General features: G+C 45.4%; 1 protein-coding gene across 1 annotated transcript; it reads right to left on the bottom strand.

Annotated features, from left to right (window-relative positions):
- Window positions 1-5: 5 nt before the first annotated feature.
- LOC311226766 (uncharacterized protein) lies at window positions 6-14,551 on the bottom strand (the record flags this gene model as incomplete). Its single annotated transcript, XM_084312174.1, has 7 exons — window positions 14,247-14,551; window positions 11,182-11,384; window positions 6,865-6,972; window positions 6,582-6,677; window positions 5,222-5,332; window positions 4,417-4,540; window positions 6-811 (listed from the first exon to the last, which is right to left on the bottom strand). Coding segments are annotated over exons 1-7 (1,476 nt in total), but the record flags the coding sequence as incomplete, so codon positions are not given.
- Window positions 14,552-15,109: the final 558 nt, after the last annotated feature.

Genomic DNA, 15,109 nt, shown 5'->3' with positions numbered 1-15,109 from the left:
AGTCTCACCACCTCCTCCACCTCCTCCTCCTCCTCCTCCTCCTCTTCCGATTCGGTTTCTACTCTGTCCGGTTGTTTGCTTTTCATTCCACTTCTGGTGAGTCTCACCTCCTCCTCCACCTCTTCCGATTCGGTTTCTACTCCGTCCGGTTGTTTGCTTTTCATTCCACTTCTGGTGAGTCTCACCACCTCCCCCACCTCCTCTTCCGATTCGGTTTCTACTCCGTCCGGTTGTTTGCTTTTCATTCCGCTTCTGGTGAGTCTCACCACCTCCACCTCCACCACCACCACCTCTTCCTCCTCGGTTTCTCCTCTGTCCAGTTGTTTGTGTTTCATTCCGCTTCTCGTGAGTCTCGCCACCTCCTCCGATTCGGTTTCGCCTCCGTCCAGTTGTTTGCGTTTCATTACGCCTCTCTTCCGCGCAGTCCTCCCCTTCTCGTCGTCATCCGCAGCCTTTCGCCTCGTCCCGAGGCCGGTGAGCTTCACGCCTCCCGCCGGTCGCGGTTCCTCCCCAGCTTCTTGGCGCCGAGACCCAGAGGCCCGTCGCTCACTTGTCCGTCTCCTCTTGTTGGCCGAGGACATGATCGGCACGTCTTCGTTGGACATCAGTCCGATGACGGGCGTTACGAAGGGGGACACGTCTCTCGTGCGGAGGAGGACGACGGCCGTCTCTGGCGAGCGACCGGAGACGCTGGATCTTTCCGGAGAGGATGTTTTGCGATTTCCTGATGGTGGATTTGAAGGCACTCTTCCAGAGGGTGGGAGAGACAGTGAGGTCAGGATGGAATCTCCCAAACAAGGAGGGACGGAAGCTGAAAAAAAAGATTGGGAGACTTAATATAGATAATGGTGAGAGAGAAAAAAACGAACGATTTCCTTTCATCTGGCTAAGTGTCTAATCTCTCTTCCTGGAATACCCCCATGGACTAGATTAGGGGGCTTTCTCACTAGCCATTCGGGGTCGAATCAGCTCCACTCCGTCCTCGCTCTGTCCTTGGGTGCGAACTTCCCCCCTCCCTCTCTCCCCTCTAGTTTGCGTACACACTGCAGTCTTGGTGCGCTCCGGGTTTTGTTTACGGTTTGCGTTTTGAGCGTGTAAGCTGCCGTAGGCGATGATGTCACACTCAAATGTAAACACAGGAAGAGTTTAACACACTGATGGAAACTGGATGCTGATATAAAGAAACGAATAACCAATAAATATGAAGTTATATTTGAACCTCTGTTGTCAAGCCTCGTCAATATAACCCACCCCCTTTCTTCACGAATGGAACTGGTGTTGTGGAGTCCGCTTTGAGCGTTTCCTGGGTTAGCGGCTAACACTAGTTAGCTTAGCCTATTTATATGGGATAACTTAGCAGCTAACGTTAGCCCATTGCTCGCGTCAATTATATTGCATGTCACTGGTCTATAGAAAGTAGAAGAAAGCAAGAAGCCGGACCAGCACTCTCAGGTTCAACAAGTTTTAATCGGCTGCGATTAAAACTTGTTGAACCTGAGAGTGCTGGTCCGGCTTCCTGCTTTCTTCTACTTAAATCTTCGGGATTGCAGCACCCAGTGTCAAATATTGAGAGCACGGTCTATCTTGACTTTTACTGGTCTATAGAAATAAATACATTCGAACAAGAAACCAATGTATAGACATAGCAATGGCATAGCAAAAAGAATTGCCAGGCCTAATGCGAGCCAGGGAAGTCTTGTGCTTGTAACGTGGCTTCATCTCGAAGTTTTCATCCACTGAGCCGCGAGGCTCAACATGCTTGTTTGGTTGAGGTCTGAACTCGCCAAATTGCCCATAAATATCGTTTTTGTGGGTATTGTCCAGTTGTTGCTGTATGTTTTTATCTGCCCAAAATTCAAGCAAGCATGAAAGCATTACAGTAACCTTGCACACAGGGCCGGCTCAGGGGGTGTGCGAGCAGTGCGGTCGCACAGGGCCTCGCGGGAAGGGGGGCCTTGCACAAAAAAAAAATTTAAAAATATTAAAAAAATATTTTTTATTTATTCTTTTTTTTATTTTATTTTTTTTATTTTTTATATTTTTTTTTGCGAGGCCCCCCTTCCCGCGAGGCCCTTTTTCATCACAGACCTAAAATCTAGTTTTGCTTATATGCTTATATATTTCACATTAGACACGTTTGTAGAATGTGTCTGACTTGTTCCTGGCTCTGAGGCTCTGCAGGCAGCTCTGAGGCTCTGCAGGCAGCAGAATTGGTTTCAATGAGGGGAGGGGTTACAGGTAAGGTAGCATCTGACTATTTCGCGCGTGCAGCATTGGAGGTTATGCCAGCCAAGATGAAGAGGACATCGTTCGGCAGATGGACTGAAGATGAAAGTTGTTGCATGTTAGCCAGTTCAGTCAGGCTAGCCATCCCGGCTAAAGACAGGGACAGCTAGTTAGCTTTAGCTACGTTATAATATTGAGTGCTAACGTGTGGTTCAGTCGGGATATAGCCATGATGATGTCGGCTAGTAGCTAGCTTAGCTAAAGGCTAACTAGCGTTAGCTAACCTAGAGACAGCGCATGCAGCATTGTTATGCCAAGATGAAGAGGACGGTCGTTCGGCAGATGAACTTCGTCAACTCCACGCGGTTGTCTCCATCCTCTTGGACGTTTGGTGAGTTTTTAATGCACTCTATTCTATTCCCGCCGTGGATATCTCTCTCTCTCTCTCGGGAGCCAAACGGGCCGACTAGCTGTTGTAGTACTAGTAGCTAACGGTGTGTGGCCTGGTGTCAGCACCTGGTGCGAGGGAGGTGAGCTTGGTGTTTCATTATGAGAATATCTCCATGCTCAAGTCGGCTATAGTCCGCGAGGGACTTGTTGCCGGCACCGCTATGGTAAACACCACTCTGTAGTGGGACGTGTATTGCCTTCTTTTTCCCTTCTCTCTTCGTATGAGAAGAGGAAAACACAGCGGCTGTCTGAAGTGTTGGCCTGTATTGCTTTTCTCACGTTGTACAGTTTTTCAGTGGTAGCCGCATAGCTTGCTTCTGCGTTAGCTAATGGTTAGCGATAGCCGGGTTGAGCTAACTGTTAGCCAGTTAGCTGTTTAGCTACGACGTTAGCTGCTCGTTTTCGCTCGGCTGGGAACGTTAGCTTGATGCTATCAGTTAGCCTAGAGTTAGCTGTTAGCTTGTGCTACGACCATTGACATTAGCCGTGAGAATAGCAGGCCCTGGCACTCTGACTACGACATCATCTTTGACAGAAGATGTAGTCGGGCCTGCACCATGACAAGGCTCCGGCCATAGCTTCTTTTTGTCCCACCAGCGAGAGGCCTTTCGTCAACGTGGAGACCTGTGTTGCGGCCTTTCGCCCTGCGTTCCTTGGTGCAGGTAAGATGTCCATTGGACATTACCCCACTCTTCCTTCCTTCCCCTCCCGAATGTTTTGTTAATAACAATGTTTTTTTCCAGGCAAAACATATGTTACTTCACAACATTTGGAGATACGACATGTGCTGTGTGTGAATTGTCTTGGTCGTTTGTGTAGCTTGGGTAGCGTTGGCCAACGCTGTGTGTGACCTGGTGTCAGTACCTGGCTACTCTATTTGCAGTTAGCCTATTTAGCTGATGTCGGCCATTGGCTCCTTGCTACTTTGTTTTCTCTGGTATAGACCCTCTTCTCTTTGGATTTAAGTGTTGATCTTTGTCCTTTTGGATCTATGTATATTCATGTTGCCTTTGTGAAGTTATCTTTTCCTTCTGTTTTGTTCTTCCATTAAAAGTTGAATATCCTTTAGGGGCTCATCTTTGCTTATCTCTCTCATACATGCTCTCTCTCTCTAACACACAAACACACATGCTCTCTCTCTCTCTCTCTCTTTCTAACACACACAGTCTGCCTATGGCGGCCTTTCTCGATGGCTAGGCTGTGCTCGCTGAGTCTGTACCTAGTCAAGGATCTTCAGTCACAGTGCTCAGGTATTCTGCCACTGTGTACTCTCTGTTTAGGGCCAAATAGCATTTCAATTTCTTTCCAATGTGTCTCTCTCTCTCTCTCTCTCTCTGTACACTGTATATTGACTGTAGAACGGGAGCTCTCTCTCGCTCTCTCTCTTGCTATATGTTGACTGTATCATGCCCAGCCTCTGGCAGCGCTATTATTTAAGAATATGTTGACTGTATGAAAAAATCGCGTTTAAATCTCGCACAGGGCCTCGCATTTCTCCCAGGCGGCCCTGCTTGCACACCACGCCCCCCGCTCCCTTGTCGGAGACACTGGCGCGCACCCGAAACCACCTATTCCAGCGGTCCAGGTTTGGAGCGAATCAGCGTCCCCGGGGACGGGGGGGGAGCGTTCTCATCAGGGACGATCACACCCTATTTTGGTGCGACCGTGCTCTGATTCGACCCCGAATGGCTAGTGTGAAAGCCCCCTTATATCCTTTGACACATGGGACAAACAAGCCACCTGCTGAGTCCAGGTGCCCCAGGCAGGTCTGGTGCTGTAGCAGGATCTTCAGGAGCTGGGGCTGGGAGGCCGCTCGCGCACACTCCTCCACGACGGGCGGGGCGGCGCTGAGCCACGACACGGTCTGAAACCACCAGGAGAAGGGGGTCAAAGTACTGGAGAGGGAGCAACTCTTAAATCACCAGGCAGGGAGGGGGGGTCAAAGTACTGGAGAGGGAGCTACTCTTAAATCACCAGGCAGGGGAGGGGGGGTCAGGGTAATGGAGGGGGAGCAACTCTTAAATCACCAGGCAGGGGGGGGGGGGGGGGGTCAGGGTAATGGAGAGGGAGCAACTCCTACCGGCCACAAAGTTAACAAACACGTCATGGTCAGAACCACCCGTTTGGACGATAAACCGTGTAAAAAAAGAACGACTAAAGCAATATCAGGGTATCTGCAGGTTCAATTTAATTAAGACCTTTTTAATACCTCTTGACTTAGAGCAAAATTGAATACCAATTTCACAGCCATACTAGGAAAACACAAAACAATCCCGGTAGCCCCGCAAAAAACAACGACTTGAATACAAAAACATTTCATTTATTTAATATAATTTAATCTCCCAACAGCGCCCCAAAAATGTAATACCCATGCAAATTAAATTCAAGACTTTTTAACACATTTTAAAGCCTTAAATTGATTTTGAATTAAATTGAAAGTATTATGAATTGAATACTTAACACTTTTGAATACCCCGCAGATATCCTGCTCTCTTCTTTTTCACAGTGAAAGAGTCTGGTTAAGGCCAAGCGGCTATATGGATACCTGAGCAAGGTTGGGAACTGGCAGCAGCTGATCCAGTCTGATCAGGAACTCCCACAGTAGCTTCTCCAGCTCCTGGTCAAACCGGGGGCCATAATCCACAGGAAACTCCTCCTATTGGAACCGAGAATGACACGACATCATATTCCTGAGTACAGCTATAGGAACAGGGAATGACAATGGCACTACATAATATTCCTGAGTACAGCTACTGGAACAGGGAATGACACAACATCATATTCTTGAGTACAGCTATAGGAACAGGGAATGACAATGGCACTACATAATATTCCTGAGTACAGCTACTGGAACAGGGAATGACACGACATCATATTCCTGAGTACAGCTATTGGAACAGGGAATGACAATGGCACAACATCATATTCCTGAGTACAGCTATTGGAACAGGGAATGACAATGGCACCACATCATATTCCTGAGTACAGCTACTGGAACTAACAAATGTTTTTGTTGGTCAAATTCCAATGACTTTTCCATGAGAAATAGTGCAATTTCCATGATCTGTATGTGCAATTGATACATTTTTATTGTTGAATCGTTTATTTGAGTGTCCCATGCCTCATTTTGACCAGCAACAATCACTTGGATCTTAAGTAATCAAGAAATGTGTTATTTGAGTCATTATTCCAAAAATATTCCAGCAACGCTCGACATTCATAACTCGACCGTGTGAAGACACATTTCCCTTTTTTTTTTATCTACTTTTTCTCCCATTTTCTATTTTTCTCCCATCCCAATTTCGTATTGTCCAATTCTACCCTCCACTGTCTCGAACGCTGTTAGGCCATGCCTCCCACAGGCTGGCTGCAATGTGGACCAAGCCTTGCATCACGTGTCCCCTCCGGTACTCGAGGAGGCAGCTGTCGCATCTTTTCACCTGCACAGCGCGATCTCTCAGCGGCGAGGGTCTGCGTGGGAGGGACACGCCGCCCCCGTTGCTTCCCGATTCTACTGCGCAGGCGCACCAACCGACCTGTAGGAGTCGCTGTCCACAACGTCCGATCCCCACCCACAACGTCGGATCCCCACCCACCAGCTTTCCCACCCCTAACACTGCCAATTGTGTTAGTATGAACGACCAGCCAAGCTGGTAGCAATGCAGAGAGCTGGGCTCGAACCCAGCATCTCCTGCATTAGTGGCGAGCGCCTTGCCCACTGCGCCACTTAGCCGCCCTGTGAAGACACATTTCCAAAACCTTTTGGACGTCTATCATTTTCCACACATTTCCAGGCATGGAAAAGACGAGTTTCAAATTACATGACTTTTCCATTTATTCCATGACCGTAGGAACCCTGAAAAACACCATGCGTGTGTCGGTCTAATGACAGTATGCAGACAGACCTTGAAGAAGCACTTTCTCTCTGCGGGATCCTTCAGGAGTGTCTGAACCAGCTCCTGGAAGCTGCTGACAGTCTTCTCTATTTTAATGTCACTCTTCTGACACAGAAACAAAACAAAAAAAGAATATCACATCGTTTTCACAACACATTTTACACCGACACAAATCACACACACGTTCCCTTTTGGGAATTACATTTTAATAGCATATTTTAGCCCTATATGGTGTTAAGTTGTTGCAGGAATGAGATCAAGCAGGTTGTTTTGACCCGAAGATGAGACTCACAGGTTTACACCCCGAGGCAGAAGCAGCAGGAGGACAGATCCTTTGCAGGTGGGGGCTGATCACCTTGGGATCCAGTCGATCCTGGCCGCGGCAAAGTTCCAAGATCAACTGATAAATAGAGAGAGACTGAGTAAAAGGTATCAAGGTCTAACTGTCGACATGACTTTCATCAATGTTACTCACTTGTGCCTTGTATATTATACCATTTTTTATAAAAAAAATATCTATTTTCATAGATATTTAAATAGTAAAAACAAATAGTTAAGTATTGTGTGATTTTGTATGAAGGGCGGACTAGCAAAGTGACAGTATTGTTAGTTGTGTTCACTGGGGTTTTGGCAGCAATGGTAGTGTTCAGGGCACGAAATAAACTTTTTGACTCACCGGCCACTGTAGGGATGGGAATTGATAGGATTTTATCGATACGATTCCATTATCGATTCTGCTTATCGATTCGATTCTTTATCGATTCCCTTATCGATACCTGATCAATTTATGATTTAAATAAATAAATTGGAAATGCAACAGAACTACATTTACATTTAGTCATTTAGCTGACGCTTTTATCCAAAGCGACTTACAAGTTCTGTACGACAAGCCATCAGGATGGGCACAACTCTATCAGCTGAGCAACAATGTTCATCAAAGTGTTGAGTGCTACAGTGTAGGTTAGTTTATTAGGACAAGTGCATGACAGTACGGTTAGTTAGGGTTAGATATATATTTTTTTATTCAGATAATGGTTGAAGAAGTGCGTCTTTAGTCGACGGCGAAAGATTGGACGTGATTCGGCTGTCCTAACTGGGGTGGGTAGTTCATTCCACCATTGTGGGGCAAGGACTGAGAATAGGCGACTTCTCTTTGATGACCCTCCCGGAGCTTGGATAGGAGTAGGTCTGAGGCGGCCAGAAGATGCAGAGCGTAGGGGTCTAAGCTGGTTAGAATAACAACATGCAACTTGACATTTCTGATTGTCATTTATTGTTGAGCCCCCATGTCAGAAAAATACAAAAACTGTAAAAAATAAAACATTAACTATAGCCTACACTTAAATAAAATAATGTATTTGAGATTCTCTTAAAATGTATTTATTTTTTTATTCTTAAACTAATTTAATCTATTGAATAACGGGTCGTTATTCCTCTGACTTCTGTCTCTCTCTCACACACACACACACACACACACACACACACACACACACACACAGAGAGCTCCCTCCCCAGGCCCCTGTCCGATAAGGTATTGGCTTGTGTTGCTACACGGACACATTTGTATGTTGCACCACAGTACTTCCTGGCTTACAGAGACTAGTAAACAAACACTCAGTCTCTTATTATATGTGAACTAAAGAGTACAAGGTTTACACAACAGGCCCCACCTGCTGTTTTATTGTATTTGTACCTGTACTATCCGCTGTCAGCTGTTTATCTCTCTTTGTGAGCTTGATTAAATAGCGTTAGCTCACGTTAGCTAGCGTTAGCTCCGCGGCTAATTTTAGCTCACCCTGAACTAAATCAATGACTAGGTTCTAAAGCATTCAAGTAGTTTTCACTGCACATAGAAGTAGCCAAACAGCGGGAGCATTTCGGGAGCATATTACATTTACATTTACATTTAGTCATTTAGCTGACGCTTTTATCCAAAGCGACTTACAAGTTCTGTACGACAAGACAGCAAGAAGGGTACAACTCTATCAGCTGAGTAACAATGTTCATCAAGTGTTGCGTGTTACAGTGTAGGTTAGTTTATTAGGACAAGTGCATGACAGTAAGGTTACCGTAATTCCTCTAATAGTAACCGGGTCTCAAATACAAGCCGGGTCTCTATTAATGGCCGGGTGCGCTCTTGAGCTAAGCAATTATAAGCCGGCCTCCTAATACAAGCCGGGTTACTAATATACTGAGCTGCATACTGAGCTGCTAAGGTAAAGTTACTTGATTTCACTTTGAAAACGTTGAAATGACCAGTGACCACCTGTAATTGCACTGTTTACTATTTCATACAGTACTTGGTTTCAATAAATGAACCCAGTACATTTTACTGGGTTCAAACTGACACAAAATGTTGATTTATTCATTATGATCCGTTTGAAAATTTGAAATATAGGCCTCCCTCTTATACAGGCCTCCTCCTAATACAAGCCTGGTACCCGCTACAGTTGAAACAAATACAAGCCGGGGTTACTATTAGAGGAATTACGGTAGTCAGGGTTAGATTTTTTTTTTCTTTTTTTTTTTATAAATCATTTCAGATTCAGAATATTACCAAAACCCAGGCAATTTCGAGCCCTTAAGGAATCAAATAGAGTCTGCCATGGCTACATACTAACGCTAACATTATTGCGCAACTGTAGGAAAACCCTGGCAGCGATAAGGGAATCGAAAGTCACGGGAGCCACACGGTTCCAGGCATCGGCCAATCCCAACGGGAACCGGTTTTCGATTCCCATCCCTACCGGCCAGTGGCGGGTAGATGGGAAGAATCTACCCGCCAAGCATATTTCTTACCTGCCAACTTTAAAAAAATTATTATTATTATTTTATATAATTTTTTTTAATAAAATATATATATTATATAATCATACTTGTAGTTGTATTATCTGCGAGACATCGCCACCTCGCTGTCTGCAAACAGCTCCACTGTCTGTGTGTATACTCGAGTGGCCTCCAGCTCCAGCAAGGATTCTACGGCGCTGCAGCTGGACCCTAAACTCTTACATTCAGCATGAAAGGATTCTCCTGCGCTGCACCTGGACCCTATTCAGCAGCCCTCATGCGATGTAAGCCAGGGGCTCGAATACGCATGTTGTAGGACATTGATGTCAGGAGCTATCTGTAGCTACTGCTGGATGGCGTTGGGATAACGCCTCTGAACTATTTAGTTTACTGGGACATTTCGTAGTGAGCTAACGTGGGCTAACATGAGCTACCTAGCCAACGGAGGTATTATGCACTGGACACTTGCTGGAGCAGTTGTTGATGTCGGGAGCTATCAGTAGCTAGCCAGCTGGATAACGTTACACAATGCCTCATGTATTAAACTAAAAGTGAATAGTTGACTGGGTCATTTTGTAACAGTAGCTAACATCAGCTCACGGAGGTCCCTCTGACTAGACTAACGTCACGGTGACTGTCCTCTGTTTACATGCAGCATACAGAAACAGGTGTGGGAGGGGTAGGAGCAGCAATGTGCTGCATGTCTGTGCTGAGACAGCGAGTGAGAACTCCGCTCAGAATTGGATCATGATTTTCGGTTTTCACATGACTATTTGATTGCCCGCCGCACGGCGGGCAGACCTCTCAGTGGGAGGCGCCAAACGTAAAAACAGCGCCAATGGCGGGCTCTAGTTTCGCCCCCTGGTAGTGTTCATTCACCTTTTTGTGTTGTGTTGACATTCTACGGAGATGGGGTGTGAGCTCAGGGAGCGCACATTTTCTATTGACCGCAAGAGCAAGATCGCGTCCACTCATGTTGCACTACTCAATCAGTCACAGGCAGGCTTCTAAATTTTTTTTTATCTACTTTTTCTCCCCATTTTCTATTTTTCTCCCATCCCAATTTCATATTATCCAATTCTACCCTCCCGTCTCGAACGTTGTTAGACCATGCCTCCCACTGGTCGGCTGCAATGTGGACGAAGCCTTGCATCACGTGTCCCCTCCGGTACACGAGGAGGCAGCTGTCGCATCTTTTCACCTGCACAGCACGATCTCTCAGTGGCGAGGAGTAACGCGTGGGAGGCTCACGCTGCCCCCGATACTTCCTGATTCTGCTGTACAGGCACACCAACCGACCTGTAGGAGTCGCTGTCCACAACATCCGATCCCCACCCACCGGCTTTCCCACCCCCTAATACTGCCAATTGTATTAGTATGAACGACCAGCCAAGCCGGAAGCAACGCAGAGAGCTGGGCTCGAATCCAGCATCTCCTGCGTTAGTGGCAAGCGCCTTGCCCACTGCGCCACTTAGCCGCCCTGCAGGCTTCTAACATTCAAGCATTTTTATTGTTTTAAACTCCAAATAATTTATTCATTAACGTGAAATGAAATTTAGAAGCACATAACAATATATGGGAATAAGACTTCAAGCCCACTTTTCTCATATCCACCTTGCTCTGTGGTGAAACATTTGTAATCTTTGTTTTGGGCCCAGTGGTAATTAGTTAGTTAGCGGCTAGTAGATTTCACTGGCCCAATGTTAGTTAACCTTGGACTCTCTAGTCTACACACAGGAGGACATGGTCTTGAAAACCAGACAACAGGGATCACTGAACAAATTCACAGCATCTTCCGTCTCTATTCCACACACCCACACACCCGTGCTCTCAGCCCCAAGGCCAGTTTCGCCTGATGCCTGTAGGTCAGCAGCCCAGGGATGGTGTCACAGGCCGACGTCACAAACTCCTCTACTGTCCCGTACTGCATCACGTCCCTTTGCTTCATCACCTTCCACAGGGCGGCGGACACAAGCCGCACGGGAGGGGCCAGGAGCTGCAGCACAGGAAAAGGCAGGGTGGCATCTGTGGAAAGAGCAGAGCACACTTCAGTCCACACAGACACACAATGTTACCCGGCTAATAACATGTATTCATGGTATTCTCAAGAAAAGGCACCTACACGCATGATGCCAACCAACAAACTAGATTCTTGTACCGGATCTCCTCTCTGGTAAACAAGAATACCCTGAAGACTCTGGCAGGAGCACTCATTCAAGGGTACTACGACTATGCTTGCACCTCATGGTACCAAAGCACCTCAAAGGCACTAAAAACAAGATTACAAACATCACAAAACAAACTGGTCAGACTACTGCTTGACCTTACTCCTAGAACCCACCTCACCCCTGCCAACTTTGACTACCTAGGATGGCTTAGAGTAGACGACAGAGTACAGCAACTTGCAATGGGCCTGGTCTACAAGATACACTATACGACTAAGGTACCCATGTACATATCAAAAATACTTCCCAAAGGTCAGTGAATACCACGACCACAACACCAGAGGGAGCTCCACAAATCATGTTAAACCCAGATTCGGCTCAAACAAGGGACTAAACATGTTTCGCAATTATGCCACATCAATCAAGCTGTAAAGGAATGTGAATCCCTACCCCCACATTCAAAACCACTCTTAAAGAGCACCTACGGGAGGCTGCTATTCGAAACTGGCCACCGTAAATGTCCAAACCCCCCCACCCCCTCCCCACCGTATGTATTCTCTCCCCACCGTATGTATATTTCTCTCCCACCCACCCACCCACCCCCACCTAATGTACAGTCTCCTCTCCACCGTATGTATATTTCTCTCCCACCCACCCCCTCCTAATGCACAGTCCCCTCCCCATGATCATATATGTATATACTCTGTCAGGATCTATGGGTAACAGTACTGTTGTTACAAAGGATCAGATTAAACCGAATATATATATTTATTTATTGATATATATTGCATAGTATTTGTATATCGTTTGATATCCCTTGTATATTCCTTGTACATATACACGGAATATCCCTTTAGTCCAGCCCATAATATTTCATTCTCCTATTGGACAGCGGTCCACCGGCGCCAGGGACCGCCCCCCCGGAGCCAAGTTCAAAGTCACCGACACGACATGTCTGTACTTGCCCCGGCCCTGCCCAGGGATACGGCGACAGAAATGAGAGTGGTACTATTTGTGCACTGTGAATATAAATACGGCGCAGGTGAATGTAGAAGCCCCTTAGCCCCTTACCTCCGTACCCTTCGTCCTTTTAGTATGTTACCCACTAAGTGAAGCCTCACCCACGATACAACGTGCGGTGAAGTATGGCCTGTTTGGCCTCAGAATAGAGCATCGAGACCGCGTGCGAATTAGTAACTGAATTGTCAGAGTTTGGCGCTATACCGTCGAGTGCGACATATTTCTATTGAGTCTTTAATAGTCTATTTGTGTATAGTGTATCGTGCGGTTAGAATTCTATAGTGACCAGCATCTCCAACGCTTTCTCGTATTAGCTAGAGTTCTTATCCAGGCTGGGCCGACCGCATGGCGCTTTCACCCGAGGAGACCTAGGCGAGAACCGTATGGACATGTACACTGGATTAATCTACCCGACGACTACATAGCCTTTGCGGCTGGAATATATTTGCTTTGGTCCTATGATTTATGGAGCGGATAATCGCCGACGCCTGCACGTGTTGGATTTACCCCGAGAGGAGTCAAGTCGAGTCGGCGCTCAGAGAGCCTGAGGCCGCCTAGCTTTCTTCACTGTAGAGCTACAGTCTACAAGAGAACCAAGCTGTATTCGTCTGAGGATCAAGAGACTACTGCACCGGCTTCTGTACCTGAAGTCTCCCTAGTCATCGTTGACCAGACGTCCTACTACCGACAGATCTTCTACCCCCTTGCTGGCTTACAACCAGTGGGAACCTTCCAGTATCTCCCGCTATTACTAGTGTACCATAGATATAATTCCCTAAGATTCAGGTTGTATAATTACCTCCTGCGTAACCAGAGAATGGACATTCGTTATTGATTTGCCTACGCATACTCCTTTGCCTTACAAGTGCATTCAAAGAATAATGTAAAGTATCCTATGTACCTTTTGCTCCATTAAATACTTGATTAATACCTTTGACTGGAACCGATTTCATTGTGGGAAGTGTTCATCATATTCATATATCGTGTACTGTATGGCCAGTAATTAAAGTACATAAAGCGGTAGTGGTTTAATGATACCATACTTATCAATACAGTCAGGGAATTGTACCCCTCAGTTACAACTGTATATTTGCATATCATATATGTCACAAATGTAACAGTACTATATACCTGTATGTCATGTATGTCCCTATGTCATACATTTCCTGATGTCATGTATGTTGTGTATGTCATACATTTCCTGATGAATTGAAAATGGAGGACCCTGATGTAAACAAGACTAAAGTCTTTCTCTGATCTGCATCCCCTTAACAATTGTGTGTATTGAGCTGTACTGTATTGTACCCATTCTGCAATCTGTTAAATAAAGTGTTCATTCAATCATTCATTTCCTACCAACAATATGTCGCAACGACAAATAAACACTGTGGCCATTTCATTTGATGATCAACTGTTATTTGATTTACCAATATGTGAAAAATCAATAATGATGTGATAGAATGGCATACTGTAAACATGGTAAAAAGAAAAGAAACTGTCTTTCGGATAATAATGATTAATGTGTTAACGTTATAACCTGTCAAAATAAATAACGTTAGCTACAAGGCGAGGCCACATTTGGCTAACTAATCCAAAGTTAAACTAATGCTAGCAAAGTTAACATTACTATTCAACTAACGACGCCTTACTCAAATGACTAACGGGACGTTATAGCGTTAACTAAAGTGATATATTCAGTTACCATTTCCTTCTGGTTTCTTTGTTGCCATTTCACTGAGCTAGCTAGTGACGTTAGCTCCGTGTAGCTCGGACTCCTCGACGTCTGTGAAGCCGCAGCTAACTAACGGTAACTAGAGCTACAATCCCAAGCGAAAAGTTTTCCGGATAGAGATAACTTTATGTTTGCACGTTCACGTTGGTAGCCAGTGTTATACATCCAGCTAGACAATTATTTCAAATATTCTTTGCCTACTGTCAACAAATAATTCTAACGTTATATATCCAAACTGATAACAACAAGTAACGTTGGCGAGAGGATGACTGAGCTTTGCTTTATTATACAAATGATAAAGTACTTCATCCTCCCGCCTTCACCACACCAATATCAAGCGTGTGTGTGTTTTGTCTACAATACAGGCAGAGTGGGGCGGTGTGTCGACCTTTGAAACAAATTATATCGGAGCAATGAAGAAACTCCGTCCACCCACGCTACATATGGTTGCAAAACAAACGCATTTGCCAGCGCTCACAGGATATGACGTATGTAGGATACTTTTGACCATAGATATCTGCTTTTGACCCCTTGTTGTTGATGTTGATGATGATGTGACTCTATTATAATGGCTGTGAATGAATGAATGAATGAAAACTTTATTAACAGATTGCAGAATGGGTACAGTACAGTACAGCTCAATACATACAATTGTTAAGGGGATGCAGACCAGAGAAAGACTTTCGTCTTGTTTACATCAGGGTCCCCCATTTTCAATTCATCGTAACATATATGGCATACATGACATACAGATAGACAGTACTGCTACGATATATACATTTATGACATACCAGATTTGCAAATACAGTACTGTTTGTGATACGAAAAGAGTC

Source organism: Notolepis coatsorum (assembly GCF_963971535.1).
Source record: "Notolepis coatsorum genome assembly, chromosome: 4".
Classification (NCBI taxonomy): domain Eukaryota; kingdom Metazoa; phylum Chordata; class Actinopteri; order Aulopiformes; family Paralepididae; genus Notolepis; species Notolepis coatsorum.
This window is presented reverse-complemented; position numbering and strand designations above follow the sequence as displayed.